Source organism: Diadema setosum, chromosome 15, assembly GCF_964275005.1.
Source record: "Diadema setosum chromosome 15, eeDiaSeto1, whole genome shotgun sequence".
In the NCBI taxonomy this organism is placed as follows: domain Eukaryota; kingdom Metazoa; phylum Echinodermata; class Echinoidea; order Diadematoida; family Diadematidae; genus Diadema; species Diadema setosum.
Genome location: NC_092699.1, coordinates 14,438,635 through 14,455,933, shown reverse-complemented (window position 1 = coordinate 14,455,933; position 17,299 = coordinate 14,438,635). Strand labels below are relative to the sequence as shown.

General features: G+C 37.8%; 1 protein-coding gene across 2 annotated transcripts in view; it reads left to right on the top strand.

Moving 5' to 3' along the window:
• The window catches only part of LOC140238787 (mesenchyme-specific cell surface glycoprotein-like), a 65,065-nt gene that overhangs the window by 24,017 nt on the left and 23,749 nt on the right, over positions 1-17,299 (top strand). Inside the window, exons 1-2 of one of the 2 annotated variants that reach the window (XM_072318683.1) lie at positions 4,656-4,775; positions 10,810-11,176. In XM_072318683.1, the coding sequence (XP_072174784.1) occupies positions 10,951-11,176 (226 nt within the window). In that variant the 5' untranslated portion in view covers positions 4,656-4,775; positions 10,810-10,950. Of the gene's footprint in view, positions 1-4,655; positions 4,776-10,809; positions 11,177-17,299 lie in introns of those variants that run through there. The other variant, XM_072318684.1, reaches the window with a different exon arrangement.

Below are 17,299 nucleotides of genomic sequence, written 5' to 3'. Positions count from 1 at the left end.
TCTGTTCACACTTTTCCTGAGTTTGTGCTTTCTTTCCAATATTTAGATAGGTTAGGAGAGTCCATTTGATTTGAGTTATACATCATTTTAAAGCTTAAAGTCTGCTCTTTATGAATACGGTCTTAACTAAAAATTCATGTCTGGCGACTTTTTGTTTGTTTTGAGGTGCAGGGTCACATATATAATCTACTGAATGGATCACCATTTACCGCTCTCTATCACCATGATCACTGAATATCATGTATTTTCTCTCTTAATTCGGGCTTTGAATTCATTGGCGATTCATCTACTTTCTCTTTCCGAGGATTGAAACTGGATCTGCTTCATAACTCCCGAAATTGTGACAGTCAATATCGTTCTTACTCCGTGCCCAATATAGGATGGAAATCTTGACATAGAAACGAAGAATTACAGTCTTTCGGTATTGAGAAGTTAGGGTTCAATGATTGGCAACGCGTGACTGAACGTCTGACGGGCTTAGTCACGGCTTTGAGTCCTTGGAATGAAATTGGAGACCTCACGCAAGACCTAAGAAATACACACTGCGTCTTTTAGGACGTGAGTTGTACAGGTTGGCATTTTTATGTTTTTGGTTGAGACCTGGCTTCATGTTTATGTTATGTGAGATAATTATATACCTCTAATGAAATACACTGTATAACAGAGCATGTAGGTCTAAGAGGAATTCAACGTCTATTTGATGAAATTGGTTTTGAAATAGCAGAGATATCCAGAAACAAAGAGGTTCTAATAAGAATTGGGACGCACCTTTTAAATAGTATGACCACTTTGTCTTCCTTTTTTTTTTTGATATCGCAGTCATTCAAAGTCGATTTTCATCCAATAAACATTGATTTCCTCTTAGAATTGTATGCTCTTTCATATTCCCATAAGTGGTTTCTAATCATCTCGCAAAAGTTAAAATTGAATCCTCACTTAAACCAAAACTTCACTATCCCTTTAAACGAGGGTAAAATAATGTACTTGTTTCTTATAAATTGACTCCACCAATGAAGCAAGAAGTCGAACACATTACAGAGATATAATCATTGACCTACCATGGACCCTATGTGACCCTGCACTACAAAACCAACAAAAAGTCGCCAGACATGGATTTTTAGTTAAGGGCAGATATTGTAAGAGCAGATTCTAAGCTTTAAAATGATGTTTAACTCAATTTAAATGGACTCTCCTAACCTATCTAAATATTGGAAAGAAATCATACACTCTGGAAAGGTGTGAACTGAGAAAAGAGGCTCTGAAGTACAAGGTCTATTCAAGCGTTTAATCTTTACCAAGCCGCGCAAGAGGGCGTTGTGAAAGAGACAAAACACATGATGTAAACCACTGGAGCATCAACAATGAAGGGATTATCAGATTGAGCTGAAATTAAGCATGCTTAATTAACACATTCTGTCCATAATAAATGCCAACTTTCAAAGCAGTAGCACTATCTATTCAAAAGTTATTACGGTTGAAAGTGAAAGGCGTGCAAAGAATTTTAAAGAAATTAAACGGGACCTCTAAAGACGTACCTAATCGCACTACTCTACAAAAAAGGTGTTGTATAAAAACTGCTGAAAACACACTTTCCAATTCGTTTGATAACCCCGAACGTAAGAATAATGAAGACGAAGTATAACTCTTTCAGAAAGTATGAAAAACTCAAGATTGACTGGGTTGACCTGTATCACCTTTTTGAGGTCCTCACGCAAGATCAAGGGCTGCGACTTTTTGTTCGTTTTGTGATGCACGGTCACCTATGGACTTACCATTAAGGGTGTCAAGGCTAAAGTCATAGAACGTAATGGTGATTGTATGATATCTTTATATCAACCAAGAACAGTTCTTCATGTCAGTGGCCTATATAAAGGAACAGCCATTCTTGCTAGCATTGGTGGTCACCCATTTGCACTCCTTCTAGAAGGGCTATAATTACCAATGATCGCCAACGTGTCTGGAGGGGAAATCCCTCCTTGGTAGACCTTTGAAGATTCGTACCAAATTTTATTTGAAAACTTGCATGCTGCAATCAAATAAGATAGTATAATACATACACTTTTTAAGGAAAAGTCACAATCACTATAGCCTATCCGCGTAGTACATAGTATGCCGTTTAGCATGCTTTCAGCTTCCTTTAGCGTTTGTTTGTTTGTTTGTTTTTTGTTTCTTTTCAATCGTATACATTGGGGATCTCCAAGACACCTTACTTGAATACCATGAAAGTACAAGTTGGAAAAGAGCGATTATGGGGAAACATTTTGTACATAAACTGAATACTCTAATGAGCCCAAAATTGAGCCACGACAGTCTATTTCTTTTCGGAAGAGCCTAAGTATACAATATTTTGCAGATAATCACAAGCTGTTTCGTATGCCAAGCGGGAGGGAATAATCAATATTATTGTGAATGCATTCCGCGAGATTCAATACTAATATTTCAGCGTCAAGGGAAAGTGGAATGCAATAGAAGGCGAGGGAGTACCAATCACAACTTGAGCTGGAAACTGAAAAAAGAACATAAAGGACCTAGTTTCTCGAATGCAACCCATCTGACAACTAATATGGAACATTTTCCGTGAGCCCACCGATGTGGCATTAGTACTTTGTGCCAACTGAATGATGGTGAAGATTAGAGCTCCTCTCTGAGAAATTTCCAAACGATGGCATTTTACCGGTTTAGTGAAGTTCCCCTGTTATAGAGCTATGGGGTACCCTATTTGTATTGCTGAATAGGGTTAATTCGCCGTGATTATCAGATACGTTTGTAACTATTTTTGTTCGTTTGTCTTTGAATTTTACATAATAAATTTTCTTTTCAAACATTGAAATAACACAATAACTCCTTTTCATGCCATTCCATACAGCACTATACCTTACCATACCATAAGATATGGGCGCTTACAGAATCATTATTGTCGACGACATCGGTAACGAATTGCGGTTTCGTTTCTAATTGAGGCTCTATGCAGTTTACGTAATCTTCTTCACACGCTAGGCGGAAGTTGCTGTTTCCGGAATTGTCACTGATTACGCGTGTCAGTGCTATGTGAAATCTCCACAGAAGGGAGTCATAAGTAATTCGGAAAGTTTAACAGTAAGTGATATTTTATCCTTCTACTACTGTTGTTATTTCGTTTCTTCATTGGAACCTATGAAAACTTGATAGTTCTACGTTCCATTCTATTTGTTATCAGATACATAGGGTCCTACTTTATAATGAAAGGTCAAACAAACGAGGATATGATAAGATTCATGTCATGTCATAATTTAGCTCTTTCCTGTTTTTTTAGAGAACCATTCATTGATGGTTTGATATTGATAGAGTTCTGCTGAACAGTTTTGCGCCAACCTTCCATCTACACCTTGATGTTTTTTTAATTTTTTGATTAAGGATTGATTTTTTTTTTCGCCTCGTCTGAAGATTTACGCAAGATTCCATTCAAAATGCACAATCAAAATAGTATGATCATACTGGTATCACATTGAGAGTAAAACAAACAAAATCGTGCTTTAGAGGTTCAATAATCCTTATCGTAGTGTGTGTTCATTTTTTTTCAAAGTTTTTCTATGTTTCATATGAGATTGTACTGCTATTCTCGTTCTTATTTCTCTCATCAATACATATTTTTAAGAGCGGCTTCTTTTATCATTACTAGATTATGTTTTGATCTAAAACAAGCTCATGTCAATACTCCGGAGTACTATTGAAAACAACAACAACAAAAACAAAAATACTATACTGTCTTCTCCACTCTATTTTCAACAATTAATGTAACGCTTTGATATCAATTTTGTTGATAGTGCCTGGTATTATATCTTGTAACTAACTCCTTTATACCTAGGCATGCGTAAGAAACTTTTTGTGTAGAGTTTGCGTTCAATGAAGGCATGAACAATGTCCTCTATAGAGTTGCAATTCTGGCAAATCATCAATACTTAATCCCAACTTTACGAATTATTTCGTACTGACAATGAATTTATACAATGATTTAAAATCAAATTCCCTGCGCAAGCAAATATACATCAGTCTGTTACAACTTATAGTTTGGTGGCAGGGAAGCATAAAAATACGGCTGCTATTGTTCCGTCTGTGCTGTCTTTATTGCGCGGAGCCAAACCACAGCTCGCTGTCGTTTGATTACTGTCATGTGGGTTAAGAACCGACGGAAGGTCGAAACTTTGCGAGTGAATTAGGGTTGCGGAAACTGGGGACTAGCTGGCCCGGATATTTCGTGTGGAACCGAACTGAGCGTTTTCTCCACGGATAACATTACATTCCCGGAGCGCAAAGCGGCTAGAGATCTCTTCAGGTAAACCGCTGCCGATTGTTATCTGTTTGTCTTGGGCACCGCTTCACACAAAGCTTCTCCTACTTTTTCTCTGCACCCCCCCCCCCTTCCTAGCTCTCCCCCCTCCCCCACACGTTTAAGAAATTTGGCAGTACGCCCGGGAATTACATATGATGAGCAACACTCGACGCAATACACTGCGAAAAATGTTTCCAACCTTAGAGTTCAAAGGAGGTCGACATGAACAATCCACCTGAAACAATATCCTGACATTCCTGTAGATGTTACGCTGCCATTCACGCGGTACGGAGTTTTTGTCATGGCAAGCGCACCTCGCAACGACTCCAACTCACTTGCCATCTAGGTAATGTTCAACGAGGACCACTTCCGTGATCAGCAATGACAGTGGGTATGTACTTTTCTGCTTTACATAGTTCCAACACACTCACGCTTTCTTTCGACGCCTGCGTTGCAATTACTGAAGGTAGGTGATTTCACTCCTTTCTCCGCCCCTCTCTCTCTTTCTTCTTCTTCTTCTTCTTCTTCTTCTTCTTCACTCTCACTCTCACTCACTCTATCTCTGCTGCATTAGATAAGTTTGCTCTATGGTGCGGCATTCTGTGGCAAAATAAAATAATGTTATTTTTTTGTTTGTTTTCAAAACACCATATTGACAGTAATCTGTCATTGTCATGTCTGTCTCTTCATGAAAAGCCAGCCCTGCCACAGCGTAAATCAGGTGGGAATCAAAGTGTGTACTACACTGTGAACCACCCCACCAAAGGGCTGTGGGTAGTAGCTCTTTGGAACCACGCTGTGAATCACACTGTGGATCGCACTGTTTAAAGGGATGATACAGCAATGGTGGAGATGAGAATTGGGCTTTTAACTTTTTGTGAGATAACAAGAAAACACTTATGATATAGTACAGAGCATACCATGGTGGAGAAGAGGAATTCAAAGTTTATTTGATGAAAAACGGGTTTGGAATGACTGAAACATTCAAAAACAAAGTAAAACAAAGCGACCGTAATAAAGTGTGGGTCCCACACTTTATCAGAATCACCCTTTTTTGATATTTCAGCCATTTCAAAACCAATTTTCATCAAATAAAAGTTGAATTCCTCATAGAATTACATGCTTTCATATTTCATAAGAGATTTCTCATTATCTCACAAAAAAATGTTAAAAATCTGAAATTAGGTCTCAACCAAAACTATACGATCCCTTAAAAATTCGAGAGTGGAAACAGCGTGAATACACTATTTCACATTGTGTTTACACTGTGAAGTACATTGCGTTCACACTGTAAAACACGATGCGTCACACTGTGTTCACCGTTAGGCTATACCGTTCACACGGTTAAAACGCTCGAATATTGACAATGGACTGTCATCCTCATGTCTGTTTCTTCATGTTCAGATAATTTGATGTTTACAGCACAATACGTTGTGTGCCTTTTAGCTTCCATCTCGTGGGCAGGGGGGTAGGGAAACAATCTAATTTAGCGAGTGTATAGCATTAAAGGTACTGTATACCATTGGGAGCAGTGATTTAAGAAATGTTCGAGTTATCACATTTGATGCATATGTGTAGGTCAGTTGTGTCACATAACATCTTACCATATAAAGATTTTGCAATAAAGCCGAAAATAAGGAGATATCACTGTTTTTCTCACTAAACTAACTGTAGACGGTCTAGTCTAAACAATTTTGTTCACTTTTTTTTTAATTTAAAGGGGACAGCTGGTAACTGATCAGTGGGAATCAGTGGGAATGGTGGGGGATGATTGTTCCAATCCTTGTGGGATTCTGTAAGAGTACATTATATATCTATTCTTATGTGAAAATCATTTGCTTCAAAATGGTCTCATATTAAAGTAACGTGCAGTTTAATGTTTCCAGGGGCGATGTTTTCCGGGGCGATCGTTAACGGGCCGTTAACGATCGCCCCGTCACTGTACAGGCATGCTAACCTGGAAACATGAAACTGCACATTACTTGAATATGAGACCATTCTGAAGCAAATAATTTTCACATAAGAATATGTAGTCTTAAATGAACCCCACAAGGATTGGAACAATCATCCCCTAGCATTCCCACTAGTTTCCACTGATCAGTTACTATAAAGCCATCCCAATTAACAATACTTAATTGATTATACTGATTAACTTTTTTTATTTTTTTTTTACACTGGTTGTTTCCCTTCCTCGCTCACATTTTACAACTATTTTGAAGCACTAAAGCTGGATTTTTTTTTGTTTCGTCTGCAAAATAATGGTAAATAATGCCTATAATATGTATTTAGAGTACACGTGTTGTTTTACGCATCATGTTGTCTTGAATTATTGTATGTGTATGTAGATTCCGAGCTTTTTGCATTTGCAAACTGATGAAGTAAATGTATAACTTTTTTTCTATTACATTGTGATTTGCTAGTAAGTCATCACATTCCGATGTTATTTTTTCCCTTCTTATCATAATTCGAAAGTTCACTCACGTCATACGCAACTATAACACATATACATTCCCTTCCGAACAAACAGATGATACCTCAAAGAGATGAAATGCCCGGATCCTGTCAGAGGATGTGATCGGGAATTGAACTTCTGTTTTTAAGAAAAAAACATAATGCAACTACCACACCACAGTCTATAATTCAAAGTACATGATACTCTATCTCCGGCAACTGCATGACGTTTGAGCGCGAGAAATATATGTGTCATCATGTTAGAACAATTACTTATAAGCACAACAGTCCTAGTTTGATCAAGGAGGGAAATGGGAAATGGAGTTCCAACTGGCTGTAAACATTCAAACAGCTGTCAGTTTTCTTTTGACGTACAAAAGAATTCCACAGCTGCATTTGTGACTTTGATGATCGGGGTTTGATGCTGCCGTCTTTCCGAGCAAAGAGATGATTCATTTGGAACAATAACATAATGTCGGCTATATTTTGTTTGTTTTTGTATCAAAGGAAATCAAATTTTCAGCTAATAATAAGGCATATGAAAAAGAAAGTAACTCCTGTCCAGGATTATGTCAAAAAGTGTAAATCTGAGCCGTACGTGGTGAAAATATTTAAACTGCTCCCTTACTGGAAAGTCGATTTTATCATCTTTCCGATTACTTCCGACAAATGAAACTAATATGGTGTAATCTTCAAGTGTAGTTCTTTATTCATTTGTATGTTAGTTTGGTGTAAAATCATGTAAAGTCTGGTAATTTTATTTTTTTATTTCATCAATTTTTGTTGAATTTTTATTCGCACATCCCTGTGTCTGTACCTTTATGTACCGCTCATGATTCATAAGAAGGGACAGCGATCTTCCATTCAGAGTGACGAGTCATGATGCAATGCCACATTGTCTTCCTATCTTTGAGGCAGCTCCAGTTTAGCACATACTTCAAATATTTCTTAGTGGCGGCATCAAACATGGGATCAAAGGGAATAACACTGTTGTTACTCCATCTCTTGAACCTCCTTGGTTTGATTCGCACATTTTGCGATTACACCTGTGATTTCCAATGCTTTGACGTAGGCAGAATGTGATGGCCAGATATCAGTCACACACAAAGTCAACCTCACCTAAGTCGACCTCGCACAAGTTTAGTAATTGGCAAAGATGAAGAAGAAGAAGAAAAAAAAAAATCTGCCGGAAACTGTTATTGACTGTATTGTGTAAGTCGAAATTCGCGTAAGTTGAAAGTTTTTTTTTTTTTTCCGTCTTCGGTGCCGATAGGTTCGACTGAAGTGAGGTTGACCGTATTGTGACGGACAGGTTGTGCAATGAACGCCCTTCTGCCTTTACCACTGATCTATAAGGGAGTTCATGGTTGCGATTTGCGCATGTGCAAAATAAAGGTCAAATGAGAATGTTTGTGTATTTGCCATTGACTTTAATTCAAACAAATAGAATCCTCAGGTAAATGAGGATTTGGAATGTTAAGCTGTGAGTTTCACCTTGTTAGAACGCACAGGTGAAAGTGATTCATCAATAATGTTTAACAAAAGCTGCACACGCATTTCATTGACATTGATTACAAAGGTGGCATGCTTCAACGAAAAATGCTCTGTCACGGGTCATTTCCATATTATTTGAAAGTCTGTGGTGTAGGGGTCAAAATAATGAGACATGCGCTAACTAGGAACTCCCTTATTAGTTGACCACGCCCACACCATCATCACCATCAACATGTATACAGCCCTTTATCTTTGTAAATACATGTACGTTGGGCTTGTACCTCCCACTTAGTGAACGTCAATCATGAAAATAAATCAGCACGGTATGATGTCGGTTGAGGCATGTTCGTTCTGCCCATGTGAAGAGCAATCGCGGCGCATATCAAAGTCTGTTATAAGTTAACATGCGGTGATTGCGCTTGTCATATTATGCACGGAAATCGTAGGAGGCGCCTTGAATCCGGGGAAATCGGATTGTTTCAGTGAGGCACATAAAAAAAAACACACACACACACAAAAAAAAAAAACAAACAAACGAGCGTTTTACAAGAATTTGTTTGATGTCATCACGCAACCAGAACCAACTCACCTTAGCGATGATAAATTATGTGCTTCTCAAAATGATATGAAAGTTTGGACATTTTCAGGCGCAGTGTTTGGCATGAACGTGTTTTTTGTTTTTGTTTTCAGTGTCAACTTGCGATTTTTTTTCTTCTATATTTGTTTTTACGTCTTTGTTTTCTTTTCCCGTACTTTGCTTTGTCATTGATGCCTCGTTCCAGCACACTGGGTGTATGCTACAACATTAAATATTGATTCGTCTGGAGTCTGGGAGCGCTATATACGGAATCTCCAACCCATGACGTTTATTCTCTGTCATTGTCAGGGACTTTGTAGTGATTCACATGCAAACATTCCTTGCAGATAGAATTTGATATATAATCCCAATAATAGACATGCCTAACTTCTCAACTCCGTTTACTTGCTTTTTCGGTGTGACTCGTTGGATGGGCTACGTGTCGTTTAGGTTTTGAATTCACATCTATAGTTAACGTGCTCACTTATCATATAGGTGCGAGTTAATGCGTATAAGCCGTGGGCAGTGAACTTCAATTCCACTCCACAGTACCAGGAAATGATTACAAAGTGTCTTGCTTACGGACGCTCCCACTGTGCTGTCTGTGGACAAGATGAGGGGCACGGATGCAACGTAGGACCAAAATAAAGAAAAACAAAAATGAAAGGCAAAAATACCTGGGGCACTAACAGAATCTTCTCAGTACAAATAGTGATATACAGACAACTACATTCTGCAGATGTAAGAACAGTTGATTTAACAATGTTGACAATAGTGTAATTTAATGTTTCCAGGTTAGCATGCCTGTACAATGACGAGGCATTAAACGGCACATTACTTGAATATGAGACCGTTCTGAAGCAAATAATTTTAACACAACAATAGATATATAATGTACTCTTAAATGAATCCCACAAGAACTGGAACAATCATCCCCCAGCATTCCCACTGATTCCCACTGATCAGTTACTAGCCATCCCCTTTAAACTCAATGATGAATATGCAATAAATTATCAGCCGATATAGACTCGATCTGCAGAACTTGGCTAAATGGCGCGATACTGAACACATCGGACGTACTACCATGACTACAGAATTACGAGGATGCAATAATATTGTATTAAGGCTACTACTAGTAGTATAGTGGCCATACATATAATAATTAAGTGAGAGTCTACAGCCCAGGGGAGAAAATGTATTTTCAGAGGTTATATGGAGGAGGAAATAAGATCTTCTTGACGACAGGAGAAATAAGGACTTCTGATCCATTTTTAAAGTTTGATACAAAACGGCATGTGTAACCATCAAAACGATTCTTTTCACATCAATTCCTTTTACATGTCTTTTTTTTTTACTGCATTATCGGCTACAAATAATTACATTTGGAGATGGCGCCTTTATTCTCATCTGTTGTGAATGCGCGGTTGTGACTAAAATCAGGGTTTCTAGAAACTGACAAACAAACAAACATTGAAAACAAAAACATATCGTCATTACTTTCCTGCTTCGGTCAGATTTTAGTGAAATGTGTCCGATTGTTATTCTCTGTTCTATATTCTGCTTATGCGGGTAAACTAGCAAAGGACACTTTCTTTCACTACTGGACGTAAAACTGTTTTTTTCCAATCAGGCCTATTACTCATCTTAATGTTTTCTTAGCCCTATTTTCAAAGGACGAACAGACCAGCTTTTGATATGGGTTTGTTTTGTTTGATATTAGAATTGATAAATTTATTGACGGTAATACATTTTAGGTCATTAATGTGTGATTTTCAGCAATGTCAATCAAAAATCAGTGTGTGATTTCGGAAAATACGAGGAGACATAGAGAGAGAGAGAGGGGGAGAGGATGTCAGAGGGTGCTCTGAATCAGGTAAAAAACGTTTATTTTTTTTTTGGTATAATGTTTGGCATTACTGTCCTGCATTTCCAAAATCATCATTGCATTGTGATCTCTTTTGTGTTTTCACACAAACAGGAACCGATCCAACACAGACTGAGAGGATAATTATTTGCTGGTTATTGTCTCGCTCGTAGACTGCTAGGGTATTGGTCTACTGCCGATGACGTGAACGACACACTCAAAGATATCCTGAGCAGACGACACAAACTTTGAACCATGGATCCGAATCTGATGGCGCGAGTGAGAAACTCTCTTCTCGTCCTCTCCGTCGCCGCTGCGTCGCTCTTCTGTTTTGTCGAGGCGAGGATCGTCCTCGACCCGATCTCAGTGCTTTACGTCCCATACGATTACGATGTCAACGGGACAGGCCTGTATAAAATCGCCGGGGGTGCGTCAGAACAGAGCACCTACGATTACCAAAATCATCTGCTTTACATATCAGGTAGGCCTGGGTTTTATGTAGATGTCTCTCTGACTTTCTTCACATTTTGATAATTTTAACCAGTTCCATGCCGTGATTTCCCGATTTCTCCCACGGAATGTTTGTGGTGACAATCTTTGAGAGGTGCCGATTCAAATCTGGCAAGATGGCAGCTTCTGATCAGTAGCTAGCTTTCCCAAGGGCTTGAGGAGTGTACGAGCTTTTAAAGTGTATAAAAGCGTACAGATTATTACGGAACTGATAGACTAGATGATTGATTGATTGAATGATTATTGGATTGACTGATTGGTTGACTGATTGACCGATTGTTCGAATGATTACTTTCTATTACGCATGCGTTGACTGAATTGGTCACTTCGATCGTCGTCTGTTTTGTTGAGATCCTACTCAATAACGTGTTAATACTGGTTATTTTCCATGATTTATAGTAAACATCGGTGCATATGTTTAAATAATTATCTTTCCTGAGGCAATATGACTTCTCTTCTTTAAGATGGTCCCAGACAGTACTGTAAAAGTAGATAGTGTGGGGATATCGCACCCTCAGATAGGGTAGTGTATTTTAAAGGGTAACTCCAGGGCCAATTAAAAGTTAGTCTGGAAAGAAATAGTACAATTTTGCAATAACAACGATGAAATTTTGATCCCAATCGGATTAAAATTAGACAAAAATAAGAATTTTTGTGGTTTTTTTTTCACGAAAATTGATCTTGAACAATCTGTATGAATATTCAAATAGTGAGTTGATAATGTGATTGCCTCACAACTGGCCATATAGTTTTAACATGGCATCCTAAATTTTAAGTTTTTGGCTCAAACACGTGTAGGCCATAATATCCTATCCTACTGTAATTGACTTATGACTTATGACATCACAAGGTGACTCATTTGCATATTCACATGAACTGTGTGGTAGAGTTTTTCAAAGATTATCAAATTTTTAACATTTCATAACTTTCTCACTCTAAATCTGACGTTGATCAACTTTCTACTATTGTGCTTGTAAAATTTTACTCGTTCTTCTCAGACCAACGTGTAATTGGCATGGAATAACAATACATTGTATCCTCTAATGCATCGTATTACGTCTCCCAACAATGTATCAATTCCATGTGTGCAATAAGTTCAGTTTATTCATTTCTCTCAGTGACAACAAACAAACAAACAAACAAACAAACAAACAAACAAACAATTAATGTCTGAAATGTAACAAGAGAAGATGATACATAATATCCAGCTTGGATGCACTATAAGATATGGTGGTCAATATAATATTATAATCAAGTTTAAATCTAGGTAGGCCGTAAATATGCTAAAGAAATACGATGGAACCTATTTAAAAGCAAGTTTGTTTGGGGGTACAGGTCTCAACGGAAATCTTTAGTGTAAAGAGCAAAAATCAGGAGCATAGGGACAGCTTACAACCGAACTAAGGACAAAAAGAGAAAATACTCGGGGTATAGACAATTCTTCTAAAAGACAGATAAAGGAGAACAATTATACCACACGCAGCAGTAAAAGTAGTTGTTGTTATGATAGCAATATTAGCAGTGGAATAATAGTGCGATTGACACACTTACGAAACGATACGTTTTGACGGATAGACGCCGATCAACTCATGCGGGGAAAATGGTGGAACTTCTCACAGCGGTACATTACTATACTAGCGCTTTGACACTGACATCGAATGAGATATGCCATATGAAATGCTATCTAGACGATAACTGCGCATTTTTTTTTTTCTTAAAGAAAAGGTATTTCGTTGGTGTCAATTAAAACTGAACAAACAGGTTACATTCGTTTTCCGTGTTTTCAAAGAAAAGACACTTCAGCTACATTCACACATTCTTCGTGTTTCTGTTTTGTTTTCACGCTTGACTGATTCGATTTGAGATTGCCGAGATATCATTCCATTGTAATTCATCAGCGCAAGACCTGTTTTCGTATGTTATAAGTACACTCATGGCAATACGGTGCCCACGATGTATTTATTCTACGCTCAAAGTTGTGTGTGTTTTTTTTTTCTTTTTACCTTCCGCTAGAAATCGTTCAACCATGGCAAATGGAAGGTAATAATATTACCTTCCATTTAATGGAAAGCAGTACCTCAAAACAAACAAAAACAAACAAAAAGTCGCCAGACATGAATTTTTAGTTAAGACCTTATTCTGAAAGAACAGACTTTAAGCTTTAAAATGATGTATAACTCAAATCAAATGGACTCTCCTAACCTATTATTGGAAAGAAAGCACAAACTCAGGAAAAGTGTGAACTGAGAAAAGAGGCTCTGAAGTACAATGTCTATTCAAGCGCTTAATCTTTACCAAACCGTGCTGGCTGTGCGATGAATGGGACAAAAAACAGGAAGTAAACCACCAGAGTAACAACAATGAAGGGATTATCAGATTATAGTGAAATTAAGCATGCCATATTAACACATTCTGTCCATAATCAATGCCAACTTTCAAAGCAGTAGCACTATCCTTTCGAAAGTTATTAGAGTTGAAAGTGAAGAGTGTGGACAAGGTCTTTCAGAAAAGAAAAAGGGATTCTAAAGACGCACCTAATCACATTATTCTACCAAAAATGTTCGAGATAAACTGCTAAAAAAACACACTTCCTGCCCGTTTTATGATACCAAATTTTAGCATAATGTAAAAGAAGACCCGCTCTTTCAGAAAATATGAAAAAGTCAAGTTCGGCTAGGTTGACCCATTTCACTTATTTTCAGTCCTCACGCAAAATCAGTGTGTGCGACTTTATGTTCGTTTTGAGGTGCACGGTTACATATTGTTTTTATTTTCGAAATAGTAATCTGTAGGCAAAGCTGTATGACATACAGTATGTATTAATACAGGACTTCAGGGCTTCTGCAATTACACTTATCATGCTTGTTATGCTTCTGCTAGTTTGTTTATGCATTGTGAAATACGAGATATCCCATATTAGTGGCTGCGGACCCGCGCGTTCACTCCCTATAGGCCTTCAAAAAACATACAAACAAACGATCACACACGCACGCAGAAACAGGCACACAATCTAAGAATAAAAAGAAACATTCCTGCATGTAATATGTGTGTCCGATTACTATCATGCAAATGAACGCTAATGCACACGTAGTTGTGACAATGAGGATGTGTCATGAAAACCAAACTGGGTGAACACATACACTGGCCGTTCTTCTTTCGGGCGGCTGCAGTATCATATTATTATAAATTGACCGTCTGGGACTTTATCGAATGAGGTCAGAATTACAGCAGGGAAAATATCCGGGATGCTTTGATACAGAATGATGAAAGTGGAAAGGGCAAAGTTTTAGGTGATGATACCATCTATTGATCGTTTCCACGTCTGAACGATGACGAAGTATAGCAAGTCGTAAGTCTATCATGACAACTGACTGTGACGTATATCAGTGCAATGGAATTTGTCATTGCATGAAGGTTCTCCATGATCCGTGTAACTTAAATGCCTGCATTATCGCAAGCCTTGAAACATTTTCATTGTAGAATTTATCAGTGGTGCCTATAGGAATCATAATTTCGTCGAAACGATAAGAAAACAATAGGCAGTGGTCTCTATTAGAAACTAAATTATGAAGAAAAAAAAATAGAAAGAGGAAAATAAATATTTTTCCTGGACCATCCCCCCTAATAAAAACCAAAAAAAAAAAAAAAACTCAAAATATTCCCGCTGTGATAACAATAAAATTCAACATTAAAGCAGCCAAGAACACTCCTCCCCCACAAGAAAACAAAAGGCACCGTTCACCATTAGAAACCGCAGTGTAAAAAAACAACAACAACAAAACAACAACAACGAAGAAGGAGAATAACAAAGAAGAAACCGTTGTGTGCAAACAAACAAAAACATGATTACGGGAACCTCCCCTTACAAAAACAAACAAACAAGAATTCAAAATTCTCCCAATGTGTAAACAAGTAGAGCTGGGCCGACAGCAGTCAAGAATAACTTCTCACACACACAACAGACACACACACACACACACACACACACACACACACACACACACACACATATACACACTCAAAAGATAATAATGTCACACAAAAAAATCTCTCGAAAGAGTGTAAAAAAGATACATCATACATTACGTGTGAAGTAACAGACTCTGTGATATCAAAGTTGCAAAATGAGTTTTAAGGCGATCAGATTGGACATGGTGGGTACGTAGCAAGATGATAACACAACAGAATAAAGACATGAGGCAGAACATAAAAAGACACAATGCCCATTGTAACTCCTACGGGTATATCCCTTCTTCGAAAATACTTACATTGTATCTTGAAAACATCTCTTTCTTATTGATTGTAAGCAACAACAACAAACAAATCAACTCATGGAATTATTTTGATGCATAAAGCCCCATCACTTGTGTCTTCAAATCTCTGTTGAAGACTTACCTTTTTTCAGAAGCCTTTGATTAATTTGTTACTTATTTTGTGAATGTCTATTCAGTAACAATGTTAGGAGCTCTGTTCCATCACAGCGCAGTAGAGTATAGTAGCTGCACTATACAATTTTTCTTCTTCTTATTATTATCATTATTGTAAACATAAGTTTCAACAGATTACATAATTATGAAGTTATCAAAATCACTTCAAACTTCTTAAATAGCACTCTTATTCAGTGTGTGTGTGTGTGTGTGTGTCTGCCTGTGTGTGTTGTAATAATTTCACTCGGGTATGAGTATTTTTTTTTTTGACAGTTGTAAAGGTATTAGTTATAAAGGGAAGGCAGGTTTTGGAGGAGTCGCTTGGGGACAGGATATTAATTTCAGATATGATATGCTTCAAACTTTTTTTTTCAATTGTTGAATAGAGCTGAGCTATTTCCAATCGATTGGCTACAATGAAAAATGAAATATGTGTTTCAATCATCCCCATTATTGTATTTCCAAGCCGGAAATATGGCACTAAAAGAAATATTTTTGCTACGTTGCACAGTAATACCAACATTGAATTGCTGGTTTCTGGTATTATCTAAATGGAAGTAAATAATCAGGTAAAAGTATCAACATCCCCTTTTCGACAGTTTCCCCCTTGTACCTTGTAGAAATAGACCTCCGGAACACTTCCTCTAGGGAATATAACTGGAGGTTGACGAGAGCTGGACGGTGGTTATCAATTTGATCTATTTATTGAGTTAAAACAGTCGGCGGTTTTAATGTGATTTTTGAAGTTTTGGTTTGATGTGGAATCAACGGCAGTCTGGGGTAGCCTGTTCCAGGCGGAGATTACTTCCGGGAAGAACGACTGTTGGTGTGGATTGGATGTGTAATGGTTTATCTGGAACTGCTTTGTTTGCGAGAGTCTTGATCTGCCAAACTTTAGGTCTTGTGTAGTTTTCCGGATTGATATCTATTTCCCCCGTGAACATCTTGTGGAATGTGATGAGTCGGTGGTCCTGGCGTCCTTGTTCTAAAGTTTCCCACTTAACATCTTTTAACATGTCGCTGACACTAGCATGCCTTCTATAATCACCTTGAACAAATCTAACAGCCCGATTTGTCTTTTCATGTTATCTACTCAAAATCTCAATTTCAGACTTCAACTTCAGCATTTTTCTTTTCTTTTCTGCCAGACATATATTCATGGGCTCGAATTCACGAAGGTGGTACAAACAAAACCATGGTCTAAACCATGGACAAAAACCATGGAGCGCCAAGTGTAAAACAGAATATTTCGTTACGAAATTGGTCATTTCGTCGACAAAATGACTGTTTCGTTAACAAAATTATCATTTTGTGGACGAAATGTTCATTTAGTTACAAAATGTTGTCATTTCTTTACAAAATTCATCGACGAAATGACTGATTTCGTAGCGAAATATCGCATGCGACACTTGGCATTCCATGGTTTTTGTCCATGGTTTAAACCATGGTTTCATTTGTACCACCTTCGTGAATTCGGGCCTTTGTGTCTTCTGGCCAAAAAAGAGTCAGGTTGTTGAGGAAATGAATAATAAACATTAAAGCGTATTCGACAAGATGAATCGCCAATTAAAGGCACATGGTCCCGGTGGTTTAGTCAAATGCGTACGCGGGCGCACGGCGCAAGTTTCCCTTAAGGCGGACTCACACTGTGCGATTTTTACTGCGAT